We start from the raw sequence: 18,171 nt of genomic DNA on the forward strand, positions 1-18,171 counted from the left end.
TTCGTTGTTTTAGATGGAAAGTTTTCCGTGAGTTTTGCAAATTGGTGGTTTTATAGATTTCGACGTACTCTATCCGAATTTTCATTTTGCCACCTCGTATCTTTGCCGCTCGCGCCGTAAATATAAATGTACCTACTACAACATTAAAATATACCAAGCGGAAGAAAAACAATTTTACTAAGTACTAGCGACCCGCCCCGGCTTCGCACGGGTGGACATAAATTTTTTCTATTTTCCGGGATAAAATATAGCCTATACGGATTCGGAAGAATCCCTCTAAGTAATGGTAAAAGAAATTTTGAAATCGGTCCAGTAGTTTTTGAGCCTATTCAATACAAACATACAAAAATACAAAGGTTTTCTCTTTATAATATTAGTATAGATAATAATTTCAGCGTTTATTAAGACGATCGCAGACGGGTTTTAATTTTCAACTTTATCTTGTTATTCATTGATTTTTATTATATTTTTCTTCAAGTTACAAAAATTTACATGTCACTGAGATTCTTACGCATTACGAAAAAAATAATTCTTAAGTGGTTTATGATATTTTGTTTCATATCGCCTTGAACCAATAAGCCGCTTTACCTAATGAAGCATGATCTATGTTTAACATCAACTACAATTTCTCATGTGACAAAATCGCTTAATTCGGATATTATACCACCAATTGTCAGTGACTTCGGCCGTCTTCAGCCGTACCCGAAGAGCCCACAGGACTCTATTACTAAGACTCCGCTGCCCGTTCGTCCGCCCGTTTGTCCGTCTGTCCATGGGCTGTATCTCGTGAACCGTAATAGGAACAGAGTTGAAATTTTCACAGAATGTGTATTTCTATTGCCACTATAACACCAATTTACTTATACTAAAAATATCAAAATGGCTGCCACAAAAATTAAAAAAAAAATATATTTCTTGTACGATGGTAGAAACCCTTCGTTTGCAAGTCCAACTCGCACTTGACCGATTTTTAGGGTTCCGTAGTAAACAAGGGTATAGTTTCACCATGTCTGTCTGTCTGTCTGTCCGTCCGCGGCTTAGCTTAGAGACTATTACTAGACTAGACTGTCAGTAATTTGGCCTCAAGTTTCTAGATTCAACCGTTTGAATTTTGAGCTGTTCGTTGATATGTCAGTCAGTTAGTTTATCCTTTTAATTTACTTAGATTTAGGTATCTAACTATACATTTACATACATAATTATGTATTCATATATTGTATAGTTACCCTGTTAGTCCCGCCTCGAGGATCCATTATTAATTATGCAAATTATATGAATTATGTATCACGTGTTACGAGATACAACTAAATTCCAATAGCTATTATTGATATGTTACCAACGATAATCAAATAATCCGTCAAAATTCTAATTTTCTAGGTAATTTACCGATGTAGTAAAAATAACCGATATTCGAAATTAGGAAGTAAAAAATTCCCCGAGTGGTAATTAATTTGTTGTAAGGACCTGCATCGTATTCTCTTAATTAAAATGAATCGATAAGTCTAAAAATAGTACTTTCACAATGTTCCCAGTGTAAAAAGTCAGTATTTTACTAAAGAACTACATATAAATTAAGTTTGGTTTAGAGATTGTGTAGGATTTGTAAATAGGGATTCGATTTGAAGAAATTACATAGACTCCTATATTATGAGATATCGTATAATCGTATCTTACTAGATAGGTACTTACGTACTTACGCACTATTAGAATATGGAATGCCCTTCCGGCTTCCATTTTCTAGGCTACCTATAATTTTGAATATGCACCTTCTGGGCAGGTTTACTCCACCTTACGCTGCATCATGGTTTGCCTACCAAGTTACTAACCCACTGTTTGGTGTCAAGCAGTACATAGGCTGCACTAAAAGTATCGGGAATGGAATATTTCCACTGTCCCTGTCATATTAAAATCTTTTTAATTGAAAACTCCTTGGTTTTAAAAATCGAATACCATTTATTTATTTAAAAAAAGATTCTCGGTCTTGTCACTTGTCAAACTTGTTTAGTCGTTGAGAAAATGGAATTGACTCGAGAAAATTCTAGAGCGATGATTTATTACGACTTTCGAAGTGGTTTAACACAAAAACAGTGTGTTGACCGGATGATTTCTGCATTTGGTGATGAAGCCCCATCTAAAACCACAATTTATCGCTGGTTTGCTGAATGTCAACGTGGACGTGTCAAGCTCAGTGATGATCGTCAAAAACTGCAGTCACCCAAGAAAACGTTGATGCTGTGCGTAAGCTGATTGAGGAAGATCGACATGTGACATACCGCGAGATTCAGGCAACTTTAGACATTGGCATGAGTCAAATACAAATATTCTTGCATGAACAATTAGGTGTAAAAAAGTTGTTTTCCCGATGGATACCGCATTTGCTCTGTGAAGAGCAAAAAGCGGCTTGCGTTACTTGGTGCGTCAGAACTCTCGAAAGATTCCACGCAGGATCCTCAAATGCTGTATATAACATCGTATCAGGTGACGAATCCTGGATATACGCGTACGAACCCGAAACAAAAACCAGTCACGAGTTTGGGTGTTCGAAAATGAGTTAAAGCCAACAAAAATTGTTCGTTCACGAAGTGTTGCAAAAAAAATGGTGGCCACGTTTGTCTCCAAAACCGGCCATGTTGCGACTATTCCTCTTGAGGGACAAAGAACGGTTAACGCAGAATGGTATGCTAGCATTTGTTTGCCACAGGTCGTTTCTGAACTCCGTAAAGAGAACTGCAACCGCCGCATCATCCTCCATCACGACAATGCGAGTTCTCACACCGCGCACAGAACAAAAGAGTTTTTAGAGCAAGAAAACATAGAATTATTAGACCATCCGCCATACAGCCCCGAACTAAGCCCTAATGATTTCTGTACTTTCCCTAAAATAAAGAATACATTGCGTGGTCAGAGATTTTCATCACCTGAAGAAGCTGTGGGCGCCTACAAAACGGCCATTTTGGAGACTCCAACTTCCGAATGGAATGGTTGCTTCAATGATTGGTTCCATGGTATGGAAAAATGTGTCAAATTTCGCGGAGAATACTTCGAAAAGCAATAAATACATTTTTAAATAGTAATGTAGTGTCACTTCCTTGATTCCCGAAATTTTCAGTGCCGCCCTCGTAGGTGTAACCAGATTTCCCCGGAGAGGACGAGATAGGTTACTTTAGGAAAGGAAAGAAATGTACTGATCTAGCCAATTTCCGTAAAGACATTTTTGTAACTTTAAATGTAACACACACGTCATGTCAAGCAATATTATGTGCGCATCACTGCATGTGTGTATAATTATGGCATTTATTATCTTCGAATTAGGAGCTATAATGCAATATCCATGCATAACTTGAACGTATTGAATATTTGGTATATTATAAATTATGCTGAATGGATAGATATACCGTTTAATTATTAATACACTGGGTTTATTGTTTAAGAAAAAAGTATTATTCTTATTTAAAAACCGGCCAAGTGCGAGTCAGACTCGTGCACCGAGGGTTCCGTACCGTCCATTTTGCACGATAAATCAAAAACTATTATGTTTAAAAATAAATAAAAATCTGTTTTAGAATGTACAAGTAAAGCCCTTTCATAATATTATGATACCCCACTAAGTATAGTTATCTTACTTTGAAAATTTAAACAAATTTTAACTATTTTTTCTGTGATGTGGCCACAAATTTACGGTTTTCAGATTGATTCCTTTACTTGTTCTATAGGACCTACCTATCAGCCAAATTTCATGATTCTAGGTCAACGGGAAGTATCCTATAGGTTTCTTGACAGACACGACGGACGGACGGACGGATGGACAGACAGACGGACAGACAGACAAACAGACAGACAGACAAGAAAGTGATCCTATAAGGGTTCCGTTTTTCCTTTTGAGGTACGGAACCCTAAAAATTACAAATTAGGTATACCAGGTATGAGGTAGGTACTACCTATGTAACAATTAGGTAGGTACTTACCTACGAGTCATCATGTCATGTATGTATATCTCGTTACAGCATCGTAAAAGGGATCCTCCGATGGAGATAGCGATATTTAAGACTAATGACAAGAAATAAGGCTTGTTTTCCAGTATTTTGTCTATAAAGGTGAGCAAAATTTTGAGATTTCTTAATTTCGATTAAACGGTTTTACTTTTACCATTAGGTAAGTTACATCTGCGTATAATTCTATTGCGTAGGAACGGACACCCCACGGAGCCTAATTATAAGTTTCACCTACTTAATACAAACTATAAAAATATATAATTTTAATTAAAATGCAAAAAACTGATTACTCAACAACATAAAATTTAGTTTGGAAGACCTAATGAGCCACTTCGAATTATTATTTATTCTGTTTGTGTGACATTTTGAGAGACCTATTTTTTGAATAAAGAATAACCACGATCTCCAGCCCAGGGATAATAGAGACAGTAAGTTTAACTTCCTACATACACTATGACCAGGCATTAGAACTATTTGAGCTTCTTGAGCATCCAGAGGCATAAAACCCGGTAAAACCAGTTAGTCACCCATAAAAAAAATGAGCTTAATTTTTTTCAAAATAAATTATAGTGTACGACAGGCAATCTACGCCTACAGCCAATTAACCAGTCTACGAAGGTGTTTAAACATACACGTATTTATTAAAAAATAAATAAAACCATTACATCGCAGGTCATATTTCAAAGATGATTATCCTTAGACGTGGGTAGCTATTTTATTGCTACAAATATCTATTATTGATTTGACTTCTATGCTACAAGGAAAATAATAATTTGTAGGAATGAAATAAATATCCTTAAGCGGGAATGAGAGGTGGTATGGGCAAACTTATAAAATTTCTTGAGATATTCGGCGTGATGTGATAATATATCTACTTAATCATTTTATTATAATGGTGTCGCCATGGGCGTGGGCTTTTAAAGTTTCCACTTTTCATTTATTTTTAAGCTTGTGTATAGTTTGAGAGAGGTCTCTCCGTCACTCGCTTCATACAAACGTAGTTCCAATTTCATTTGAATATTAAAAGTTTATAAGAAAAACTAGCTGATGCTCGCGACTTCATCCACGCAGATGTAGGTTTCGAAAAATCCCGTGGAAACTCTTTGTTGTCACTCTCCAGGTATTAAAAAAACCCATGCAAAAAATCACGTCGATCCATTGCTCAGTTGCGACGTGATTGAAGGACAAACTAGCGAACTACCAAACAAACACATTTTCGCATTTCAATTAAAGTATGTGTAAGTTAGTTTATTTTTTATTTATTAGTTTATTTTTAAGGTTTTCGAGCTAAGTAAGGTATTTTGCCCGACGTTTTGCATTCGATTCGATAATAATGTCACGCATATTGTCAATTTATGCATTTCACGCATATGACGCGGATATCGAGTGTCAAAGGCGGTGTGCGTTTCACTGCGGCCATTATTTGGCGCATAATTTGGGCGAATTTAAAATTATTAACGTTGCAAGCCGTCACATTTGTTACGGTACTGAGTGAAACCAGAACAAATGGATGTTTGTATGCAGTTGAGCAAATCTCGATGAACTCTCTGACGTTTCGATGCAAATAGTCAGGCAAAGTTGGAGCCGGAAAGTCCTTGAGTGGAGACCGCGTTTAAAAGCAAGCGTAGTGTGGGACGCCCTCCAGCACGATGGGCCGACGATATAAAGCAGCTGGCGGGAAGTGGCTGGCTGAGGACCGGGTGTGGTGGCGCTCTATAGGGAAGGCCTATGTCCAACGGTGGGTGTCCACAGGCTGATGATAATGATGATGATGAGTCAGGCAAAAGATCTTGCATGAGCAAACCAGAGGTCCAAAAGCTAAGGAAGACCTAGAGGTCGGTGGGTTGATGGAGTGGAGAAGGACATGAGGTTTCTGGGGGTTCAGCGCTGTAAGGAAGTTGCATCTGACCGGCCCCGATAGCAGTTTGCTTGACCAAGCCAAGGCCCACCCAGGGCTGTAATGCTTTGATGATGATATTATTTTGTAGTCTATACCTAACTAAGTACCTAGATAAAGCCCGCGACTACGTCCACGTGGATTAAGGTTTCCTAAAAATCCCGCGGGAGCTCTTTGATTTGCGGGGAGAAAAAGTTGCCTATGTCCATTTCCCGGACGCAAGCTATCTCTGAACCTTTCATATAACGGTTAACCTTTAAGAATCCCGTGGGAACCTTTAAGAAACTCTTTGATTTTCCGGGATAAAGAAGCCTTTGTCTGTCCCCAGAATGTAAGCTAACTCTGTACCAAATTTCATCAAAATCGGTTAAACTGTTAGACCGTGAAAAGCTAGCAGATGGACAGACAGACACCCTTTCGCATTTTTAATATTAGTATGGATAGATCCTACATACAGCTATCTTTGTATCCATCTTAGACTGATTAGATAAATTTTGACTCCCTAGATTAGAATATCCCGGGAAGTAAAAGTACCTATGTTTACCTTCCGGATTTCTAGAAAATCCGAATGCGTGCAGACGAAGTTATATTTCAAGTAAATGCTAGTTTCAACTTTTAGTATATTTTAACTTTTAGTATAGGTAATAAAACAATAGACTGGTTTTAATAATGTTATATTTTGATTCAATAAGTTACTCACATAACATACTTTTTACACCTTACCTACATAATATTGTGATAGTCAATTTACAATTATTCATGTATCACTTCTGATTTCTATAGATATAAATAAACTTAATTACTTTGTACCTTAACATATCGTTTTCTGCTACAAAATATACATTACAATAATCTCTATCTTAGACCTTGACATGTGCAAAATTCAGCTTAATTCGCTTAGTTAGGATGTAAGTAGATACTTAGGTACTCTGTGTTCTAGCCCTTTTATGTTCGTAGCCATTTTAAAATTGAGTTACTGAACGCAAAGTTAAGAAAAGTAACCCAGTGAACTCCCTATTGCTAACCATACTAAAGTAGGTACTTAGTTTGAATCTCATTTGAATATTAATTAACCTCAATGAAATTGCAAACTTCAAAAACTCAATGAAATTTTATAGACATTAGACACGTTCTAAAAATAAATAAGTATCATACAAATATCTGTGTGTGTAAAAAGTTAAAAGTAACATAGATTTGTAAGAGATTTGTATGCAAATTCTTTGAAAACGTGTACCTCACTTCAAAACATTTTTACAGAAATGTGGAAACCTCAGACACAGATATTTGTTTCTAGATCTGGAAAACTACAAACACAAATATTTGTTTCTAAGAAGTGTCTACATTTTATTAACCCCCGACCCAAAAAGAGGGGTGTTATAAGTTTGACGTGTGTATGTGTGTATCTGTGTATCTGTGTATCTGTCTGTGGCATCGTAGCGCCTAAACGAATGAACCGATTTTAATTTAGTTTTTTTTTTGTTTGAAAGGTGGCTTGATCGAGAGTGTTCTTAGCTATCATCCAAGAAAATCGGTTTAGCCGTTTGAAAGTTATCAGCTTTTTTCTAGTTAGTGTAACCTTCACTTGTCGGGGGTGTTATAAATTTTTAATTTACACTTGTCGAGTTAACATTCAAATAAGAACGTACCTACGTAAAAGAAGTAGAAAAAAAAGAAGTACAATCTTCTAAATTTTCATCATAATCATTAACCCATTGCCAGCTCACTACTGAGCACAGGTCTCCTCTCAGAATTACTAGGGGTTACTTTTCTTAAAATGCAATTGTTTCTAAAAAGATGATTGCATAAAAAGCAAATTCCTTGTCAATTCGAATTTCGCAAAGATCCAGGCCTGAGTAAAAACTATTAGTGTGATTCTACGTCTATTATTTCTATTACAATATAACAATAATATAATCCATTACCAAAAATGCATACAAAGTCACTTCTTATATGAATAGAGAAATAAAAAATAAGGTAGTATTTTGACACTAGTCGAAAACATAGTTGAAGAAAATGACTAGCGAAGGTTTTCATGAAACGAACCCAATGAAAAAATTTAAAATTTCCAAAAGTTAAAAAAAGATAAATTTTGATAGAGTAAACTTTTCGTTGATTTTCCAATATGGAAAATATTTTATAAAATATTGTTTAAAAATGAATCAAAAGCAATTAAATAATTTTGATTTGCTCACATAGTAGGTATTTTTATAGTAAGTATTATAAAAAAATCATTTTAAAAAGAAAAAAATTCTAATGTATTGCACGAGTTTACATAATTTTGCGTTTTGTGTGTGTATTGTAAATTAAGTATACCTTTGTATAATAGTAATAGTAAGTAGGTAAAAGTATAAGGTTGGGACTTCGTCTGTGTTGGTGTTAGCTGGTGGGCGTGCTTTGCCTTTTTGGAGTGTTTTTTTTTTTTGTTAAAACTGACTGGAAAGCGCTCTAAGGGGGTGCCGTGCGTATGTCGGTACTAGTATAGTCTAACTTGTTACAAACTTGACATTGGCTAATTTTTGTAAAGCCCGTCACGAGAGAGAAAAAAAAAGTAAGGTTAGTTAATTTAGAGTAGGTAGGTAAATGGTGGTATCTAAGGTACATGCGAAGTTACAAAAGTTAATAAAAGAAAATTAAGGCGAGGCAAACTGAGTCGAATCTACAATGAAAAAGGAGATCATTATTTTTGGGCCTTTTCTGAAAGTGCCGGCCAACGAAAAAAAATGGTACAGATCGTTAGAACTAGCCATTTGGAGTAATAGTTAATATGGCAGAAAAGTTGTAGGATTGTTTTGAACCAAGATATACAGGGTCGAAGATTCGTCATTTTCATACATTTTATTGATTTCTAAAAGTGCTGGGAAACATAAAATAATGTTAGATATTGCTAGAACTAATGATTTGAAGCAATTGTCATTATGACGCGAAGGCTGTGGGGCCATTATATGTCGTGTTTTGATTTCTCCAAAGGTCCCCTCAAGTTTTAAGAATATGACTCGAATATGACCCGCGATAAACTAAAAAGCACAATAATTAAATGAATCACGCAGTGCGTTGAACAAAAATAACATAGTAGTGTAATTTCCTGTGGATTTTCCTGGTTTTCAATTATATCTTGAAAGAGCTACGCGATACGTCAAAAAATGACACATTTATTACGAAAAACACGGTTTATGTATTAACTTTTATGGCTAAAGTAAAATTAAACACGCGCGGAATTCAATTTTTGAAAATGAACCGGTACAACGTTTTTGTCATATCATATAGTAAGTAGAAATAGAGCTTTTAATCTAAGCCAATTGCTACGTATTTATGCCACCTTAATAAAGATGGCAGCCTCAAAACAACTGATATGTTGGGCGGCCATTTTTTGGCGTATGAAAAAAGATCTTATCCTCAAGCAATCTCTCAAGTCACATATTAAAAGAATTACTTACTTAAAAGAAGTTACGTTGTCTACTTGTAGACTTTAGAATGTGAATCTAGACTATGTACCGATACTTTTGAGTGAACAAAACTGGTCACAAGATTTGGCTCGGTCAGTCAATTTTGTGAATAATTACGGAGTTAAATTATTACGGTCAATCGGGTCGGCACTGCGTATGAAAGTGGACTTTTGAACATGAAACTTATTTACCATTAAATGATGCCCGCGACTCGGTCCTCGTGGATTTAGGTTTTTAAAAATCTTCGCTTTTCCTGGATAAAAAGTTGCCGAAGTCAATTTCCAGGGCGCAAGCTACCTCTGTACTTTTCATATAAATAGGTTCAGCGGTTGAGCAGACAGATAGACAGACACACTTTTGCATTTATAATATTAGTATTGATTGTGTGTCCCGTTTTGAGTCGATCAACCCTGGTCACGTTAACCCACACGCCATATTGTTTGCGCTAATTGGCGCACTTATCGGCGGTTTCGCGTTATACAATCATTAATTACTCGTTTTTACGATGCAACCATTTTCTTTCTCATTATTTATTTCTGTTGTGTTTTTTTAAATCAATACGTCTCTATATTGATTTAAAAATGCCTCTACAATTTTTTTCTAATGTCATAGTGAATAACATATTATTACGCTCCTTTGGAACATGTAAACAAATAGTTCTACAAGTGTAAATTAAAAATTTATAACACCCCCGACAAGTGAAGGTACTGTAACTAGAAAAGAGCTGATAACTTTCAAACGGCTGAACCGATTTTCTTGGATTATAGCTAAGAACACTCTCGATCAAGCCACTTTTCAAACAAAAAAAAAACAAAATTAAAATCGGTTCATTAGTTTAGGAGCTACGATGCCATAGGCAGATACACAGATACACACGTCAAACTTATAACAACCCTCTTTATGGGTCGGGGGTTAAGAGGGCTCTATCCGTCACTCGTTTCCACTCGTTTCATACAATCGTAGTTCTAATTTTATTTGAATATTAAGCAACCTAAGTCCATGGAATTTTGCAGACATATTCTAGAAACTAATATCTATGTCTGTGGTTTTCCAGATTTCTGTTAAAATATTTGGTTTCAAAGTTACGCGGTCTTAAAAATTTTCATACAAATCTTGGAGCCCCTGTAATTTTAAAACTACATATTTTTAGAAAAATCTAAAACACCACAGACACTATTAGTTTCTAGAATATGTCTGCAAAATTTCATGGACTTTGGTTGCTTAATATTCAAATGAAATTGGAACGAGTGGAAACGAGTGAAGGAGAGAGCCCTGTTAAAAATGTGCTGCACTGCTCCTAAGTATGTCATTTTAAGTTTTATGGCAGATATCGAACAGGACAAGAAGTAAGTTGACAGTCTAACAGGAGTGTAGTAGCAAAAATGTCATTCAGCATAATAAAAGGACAATTTATGTAGTCGGCGGTAAAGTGGCAGAGCGGTGCGAGCTGAGAAATTATCATGTAATGGCGACAATTAAGTTAATTGCGTGCTTTTGCTAATGGGACAAAGTTGCTTAGTTCGCCTTTAATGTAAGCCTTTACACGGACTGTGGGTGTAATTGTTGGGAAATAAAAAGTTAGAACTGTGTTGTAGTACACACTTTTTTGCTCGCATTGAGATTTTATTATGAAAGGACAAAGTTTTAATGTTGTAGGTACCTACTTGATAAACTTAAATAAGCCTTCTACTAATCTGTTTATTATGTAAGCCAAGAAATCCTCTCTTCAAACTTTTTTCAAGTAGATACTCGTACCATACCATACTATGAAATGAAAAGTCCTGACAGTGAGTGCACTGACTAATTCATAACGCCCAGTCCAAATCCTTGGACCCAAAAAACTGAAATTTTGCATAGATGTTCCCTTTATAATGTAGACAAGGAATAAGGCAGAATTTTCCAAAACTCCCACGGGAACGTAGCCGCGGGCGATCGTTAGTTGTACTATAAAGAAATATCTAGTTTTGGTGCATTTGGTTTTGGTTAGGTATACCTAATTAGTCAGCGGTTCAAACCCCACCCGTTGCAATATTGTCGTACCCACTCATAGCACAAGCTTTACGCTTAGTTGGAGCGAAAAGAGGAATGTTCTCTTCTTCTTCTTCTTCAGAATTCTTCTTCTAAGAAGAAGAAGAATTCTGTTTTATAAGTCCCATCTCAATATTTTAGACTAAAAAAAAATCTATAGGTTAGCCATCTATTACTATCAAAACTTCGTTTCAAAGCAAAATTGTTTCGAAACATATAAGTATAATGATCAATGTAAAATATGAATTTGTAAATCTACTACCTAATTAAATTACTTCGGCCTTATTATTATGATAATATTATCATGTGTTGAGATCTAAAATAATCACACCTTTAAAACATTAAGTATACTTAAATAATAATTTAAGTACAAGGCCGACATTAGGTAAGTATAATAAAAAGAAAAAAAATTACAAATTCCGGGAATGACTAACTTTTAACTTTTTTTTGTAAATAGTAGATAATTAGTTGTCCGGTTTCTACGACTCTGTGTTAACTAAATATTTTTTGTGTAAAAGCGTTCCGGTGCGAAATAATTAAAATAAAAAAATAATTGCCACTTCGTTCGCGGTGTGTTTAACTTAAATTAATAAAAACGATTTAATTTGGTTTCATAATGAAATTAGAAGTAAATAATTTGTTTTAACGTTTTTCTAACGGCCTCACTATAAAAAAATTTCAATCCATCCAGTTATCCAGTTTAGCTCATTAATAAATTGACATTTACTTAGAGAGTTTTTGTTTGGGAAATCTGTCCCCAATATACCTAAACTTTATGGTAAGACCGCCGAAGTTTATTTTGCACATTTTTAACTTTGAACTTTGGATTTTGTACAATAAAATAATGACATGTATCAATGCATGTATAACACTTCACACTAATATTAAAAAGGCGAAAGTTTGTATGTGTGTGTGTGTGTGTGTGTTTGTATGTTTGTTACTCCTTCACGCAAAAACCACTCGACGGATTTGGCTGAAATTCGGAATGGAGATAGATAATATTCTGGATTAGCACATAGGCTACTTTTTATCCCGGAAAATCAAAGAGTTCTAACGGGATTTCGAAAAAACTAAATCCACGCGAACGAAGTCGCGGGCGTCAGCTAGTAGTAGATAAATAAACATCGATAAGATACGAATCAGAAGATAGTCGGTATTTAAAATAATATACAAGTGTTTCATACCTACATTCTAGGTTTCAACAAGAAAAATGTTACAGACCACGAAATAAAATAGAAAAAAGATCAACGAATATTTAATTTTTATGTTATTGCCCCACAATTAAAAAAAAATATTAACAAGATGAAAATAAATATAAATATACATCATTACTATTTACACTACTATCTATATAATACAAATCCTATCTAATATTCACAAAGGGATATGTAAACTGGTACCTATTAAGTCTTATTACCGAAGCTGATTACAACTTATTATAATTCAATTATTATATAAAGTAGGTATGGCTGGGCGTAAATTGGCTACTATTGGGTGAGCGTCTAGCCTCTCTGGCAGCTTTAGGGTCTGAAGAAGAAGTTAAAAGCTTCTTTATGCAGCTATGACATGGTTAAATGCTTCCATTCGAATGTCTAAGCCACCCGAGCATATCGATTAAGCATAAAATGCTGAAAATCAGTTGCTCAACTTTTTTGCAAGATATAGGCTTGAGTTTGATGCCAATTATTATGCTTTATGGAAAGCAGTGATGAGATCTAAGTTTAAGCGTGCTTGCCTAGAAGATGTCTATTCACTCTTAACAAGAAATATGGACACTGGAAGGGCATTTCACACCTTAGCGGTTCGTATAAGACAGGTTGAATAAAAACGTCCGTGCGAATAAACTGGATGCCGACTACATAAGGATGTCAATTGCCAACACTCACGGTTTCTCATTGAAAATGAGTCGCTAAAGAAGCGATCGCTCACGCAATAGTAGCCAATGGATGTCCAGTCCAAAGGAACATTTTCACGAAATGCCAGTCGGGTATTCGAGTCTGTGAGAAAATTAGATCCGGGAGCCTCTATAGGAATAATCTAAAGGTATCGCATACCAAGAGCTAATGACCCATACCATAAGACCTGCAGGAGGCGCAGTGCCGTCAAAGATACGAAAGCAATGCGGTCATTCATTTCTTCGATGCGGTTCAACGCATCAGAGAAATGCTGATGATGTTTGTAGACGTCGGAACTGACGTGATCTATCCCTCGAATTTTCGAAACCGAAATATTCTCCTAATTTTTCTCAGTAAACTCTGACACATCATGCGTCTTCTGCGAGTCTTGCGGATATGTGCGACCTCCTTAATTCTACAAAAGTCACTTTCACGTGTTAAGTAGTGAATCTATACTGAAAGGATTGTATTTTCTTGTTCCCCCGTTTTTGGACAGGTCTTGCTCCGTGTTGGAACTTCCACTCAGGTCTAAGGAGACCGCTCTGCCTGAGTCAAAGTCGAATTTGTCGAAGTTTGCTGCTGCTGTACTAAATTGCTTGAAGAAGGACGATTGCGGTTCTGGTAAGGGGCTGAAATTTCTTGCAGAATGTGCATCTGACGTTGAACTGTCGGAATTGTTGATTGCATCGGTCCCTGAAGGTGCACGGAGTCTTCCAGATAGGGAGAAGTCTTCGGGCCCAGATTCAGAATCACCCCCAACTACATCTATCATACATTCTTCTCCATCTATTTCTCCGTCTGAATCAGAGTAAAGTCCGCTGTTTCTATGCTGTGCTAGGTACTCCGCCTTCAGAGCCTCAAGGTCCACTGCTATGCCTTTCGCTCGTAGCTTCCTCGCTTGTCGTTCAAGTGCCTTTGCCAATTTCTTTCTTCTTCTCGCCCTGTTGGGAATTGTAGGGCCTAATTAGTATAGAACCTAATTTTAAGTAGACTGGTTTCAATAGCTACAAGTTTTAATAAGGGGTAGTTTTTGAAACTAAGTTTAAAAGAAACATAAATAATAGATATCTTCCGTATTTTTTAGATAGATCAAAGAACTTTCAAAACTGAAAAAATAATTTAACTGAAATACTTGGAATGAGACTGAAAAGATCCTTCGTCCGCGTACGATTCCAGTGTTTGGTAATACCTATTATGTAGATAGGTAACCAATTTATATTCTATGACGTTTTCTTACTCCTATTTACTTTCATCACATAATTAGCAGTTATAAGAGCTCGTAAGGGAAACGTACACCTATAATATTATCTACCTATTTAATAATATTAAATATCAATGTAACAACTCTACATAAATTATATAGTCATTCATGCCTAACATCTAGGTTAGAAGCTTCACGTTTTCTGGGTAAATAAAACTTGACTTCCTCTTAAGATTTAGACGTGAAACGGTGCTAGAACCTAGATGATGAACAACTGAGACTATACTAAGATTGAAATCTATACTTTGACTTTGTTCAGACAAGCTTCAGTTAAAAATGAGACAGATTTATGACAGTATAACGTTGTCTCGTTTTAATAGTGTCTTAAGTCTGAACAAAGTTAAAGTGCGTTCTATAGATTTCCGGCTAAAGGCGAGATCTATAGGTAATATAGCATAGCATATCTTTGGTGGGAAAGCACTATTGTCGTACCCACTCCTGGCACAAGCTTTACGCTTAATTGGAGGGGAAAGGGGAGTATTACTCATGATGAGCATGGCTTATATTCTTTTTTAAATAAAAGAAAAAAAAGAAAGAAAGAAAAGCAGCCTTATGGTCTGACTCTGTAGTAGGACGGCCTGTAATCTGCTCACCTCTCGCGCGCTCTGAGCTCGTGTGGTGGGATGGGCTCTCCGGAGCAGCTCTGTGGGTGAGCGTTGTGCGCAGGTCGTCCGGGGCCTTTCTTCGTGTGTTCCTTTTTACGCCATTTTGCTCGACGGTTCTGGAACCATACCTGTGGACAAAAGAGCGTTGATATTACCATTGTTTGTGTTTTTATTAGACACAGATAGGCTGCTAACCATAAGGTCTCGGGTTTGTGTCAAAAAGTTATTAGGGTTTACGCTATATCGCTTGGTGGCCATTGTGGTGGTGACTTTGCCATAAGTGGCAACTAGCTTCGCCCGTAGTCTGCCACCAGACGAACATTGTTATAGTGCACGACAGGTTGGGATGACAACCGGGGTAGAGACGCCTCGCCATCATCTCATTACCTTCTCAACCTGTCATTACAAGCGAAAAGCTCGCACGGGGTGATTCGCTAACTCAGTGTCTAACACTCAATGTCAGCCACCGAACTCATTCGACATTGGTATGTCTACGTTAAGTACTGCTTTACTGAGAGATACTAAAATAATTTTTCATAGAAAACTTTCAATCGATCACACTAATATTATAAAGGCGAAAGTTTGTATGTATGTGTGTGTGTGTGTGTGTGTGTGTGTGTGTGTGTGTGTGTGTGTGTATGTGTGTGTGTGTGTGTGTGTGTGTGTGTGTGTGTGTGTGTGTGTGTGTGTGTGTGTGTGTGTGTGTGTGTGTATGTTTGTTACTTTTTCACGCAATAACTACTGAACGGATTTGGCTGAAATTTGGAATGGAGATAGATAATATCTTGGATTAGCACATAGGCTACTTTTTATCCCGGAAAATTAAAGAGTTCCTACGGGATTTTAAAAAACCGAAATTCACGCGGGCGAAGCCGCGGGCACCTTCTAGTTCAAAATAAATGTCAAAACAGCTCGGTGGCTATCATTCAGTGTTAGACACTGAGTTAGTGAGTCAGTAGGCTCACTTACTCAGTGATCAGTCACTCAATCTATTGGTGAATACTTTCAAGTTGACAGACTCGGTGTGCGGTTTCACAGTCATCTTCTACTTAGAATCTTTTGTTGTATGACGGCATAAAATATGCATCGGCACGCCTTCATTAAGTTATTAGCATACCAAAACGCATGCGCATCGAATTTTACGTCTCAATTCAGGACCTTGCTTTTATTATTCAGGTTCCTATAGGAAGGTAGGTACCTAAGTACACTTTGTACACTGTCATGTGACGTGAGTTAGTAGGTAGTAGGTACCTACATTTCTTGTTGGTCATAATCAATGAAAATAACGTATCAACTATTTCTTGTGTAACAATAAATTAATCATCGCCGTAAAAGCCTATAGTGATCCCGGGCACTGACCTCTAAGTTTTCGAATTAGATTTACTACCTAAATATCACTTGCTTTAACGGTGAAGAAAACATCATGAGGAAGCTTGCATACCCAAGAGTTTTTAACCCCCGACCCAAAAAGAGGGGTGTTATAAGTTTGACGTGTGTATCTGTGTATCTGTCTGTGGCATCGTAGCTCCTAAACTAATGAACCTATTTTAATTGAGTTATTTTTGTTTGAAAGGTGGCTTGATCGAGAGTGTTCTCCCCACTCCCCACACACCCAAGAAAATCGGTTCAGCCGTTTGAAAGTAATCAGCTCTTTTCTAGTTAAACCTTCACTTGTCCGGGGTGTTATAAATGTTTAATTTGTACTTGTCTATAATGTTCTCAAAGGTGTGTGAAGTTTGCCAATCAGCACTTGGTTAGCGACATAGACTATGAGAAGGGTTTGGCTATACCTAAGTAATTTACGTCGGTGGCCAAGTGCAGATTGGTTGACTTCACACACTTTTAAGAACATTATAGAAAAGATGATGATGACAAATACTTATCGCTTTCTAAAGCTATGAATTAAATCTAAAAAATATTCATAAAATTTAGCCAGGTTTTGTATTTTATTATCATTTTATTATACCCCAAAATTATAAAGGTTTATAAGCCGAATCCTTAACATCTCCATAGGTACATTTTGAGGCAACATACGCTCGGTAAATTTTACGACCTGCCCATCGCGATCCTGAGCCCAAATATTAATGGTGCCCATCAAATGTGGGTTTACTCAAATAAAATTAAACAGATGTTTGTAATGTATGAGATTCGGAAATTTAGCGTGAAAAGTGATGGCGGTTTTTATTACCTATATTTAGTATCCTGTAATTATTGTGCATAGGTATTATCTGTATATCCTTCTGTTTAATAGATTGTACTCTATCCACGAAAAGAAGTTAGGAGGTAAAGCACTCTTTCTATTACGTAAAGCCATACAAATGATAGAGGCAAAAAAAATGGGTGCTCTAAAACAGCTGTTCTGTTTGGCGGTCATTTTAATTACTAATAGAAGTAAGTAATGTTTTGGCCATAGTCTACCATGCCTAGCCATAGCCAAGTGCGGACTTCACGGACCATTGATAACACGTGGCTATAGAGAACTCTCAGGCATGCAGGTTTCCTCACGATGTTTTCCTTCAACGTTAAAGCAAGCGATATTTAATTGCTTAGATGTGGTTAATAATTAAAAAGTGAATAATATTTTGCAAGTTCAAGTTTCCACGTGTAGTCACGGCCCATTTTAATGACTAATTTTATTATTTAAAAAGGAATATTGCGTACAGGCTGTAGGTATACATACCATTTCAAACAATAGTCTGTGACCAATTAACAATAGACTCTTTCTATTTGTTCAAGAGAAAAATAATACTTATTAATAAGATTAATAGGAATCGCTGTTAAAATAAACATGTTATTGTTTCCTATTGCGTTATTTAATAACCAATCTAGGGTACCTACCTATAACAATAGCCGTAATATTAAACGCATTTAGGTACTTAAATAAAATTACATACTACCTAAATGAATAGTTCGAAAACGATAAGTAATTAAGTAATCTAGGTATTTTACACAACTGCTTTTTACGAGATAAGTACAATTCGCTGACAGACAGATGGACGGATGGATGGATGGACGGACGGATGAACGGACGGACGGACAGTGGAGGCTTA

The 18,171-nt window shown here is 36.3% G+C and overlaps 1 protein-coding gene and 1 long non-coding RNA gene across 2 annotated transcripts in view; one reads left to right on the forward strand and one right to left on the reverse strand.

The window, feature by feature from the left end:
* Positions 1–18,171, forward strand: part of LOC123871914 — a 575,184-nt gene that overhangs the window by 193,404 nt on the left and 363,609 nt on the right. The gene's annotated exons all lie outside the window — the stretch shown is intronic.
* The window catches only part of LOC123871900 (homeobox protein unc-4), a 56,972-nt gene continuing 51,265 nt past the window's right edge, over positions 12,465–18,171 (reverse strand). Inside the window, exons 3-4 of the mRNA XM_045915945.1 lie at positions 15,110–15,249; positions 12,465–14,196 (exon numbers count right to left, since the gene is read on the reverse strand). Coding sequence (XP_045771901.1) covers positions 13,686–14,196; positions 15,110–15,249 — 651 coding nt within the window. The 3' untranslated portion in view covers positions 12,465–13,685. The remainder of the gene's footprint in view (positions 14,197–15,109; positions 15,250–18,171) is intronic.

The sequence above is a fragment of the Maniola jurtina genome, chromosome 14, assembly GCF_905333055.1.
Source record: "Maniola jurtina chromosome 14, ilManJurt1.1, whole genome shotgun sequence".
NCBI classification, from domain to species: Eukaryota; Metazoa; Arthropoda; class Insecta; order Lepidoptera; family Nymphalidae; genus Maniola; species Maniola jurtina.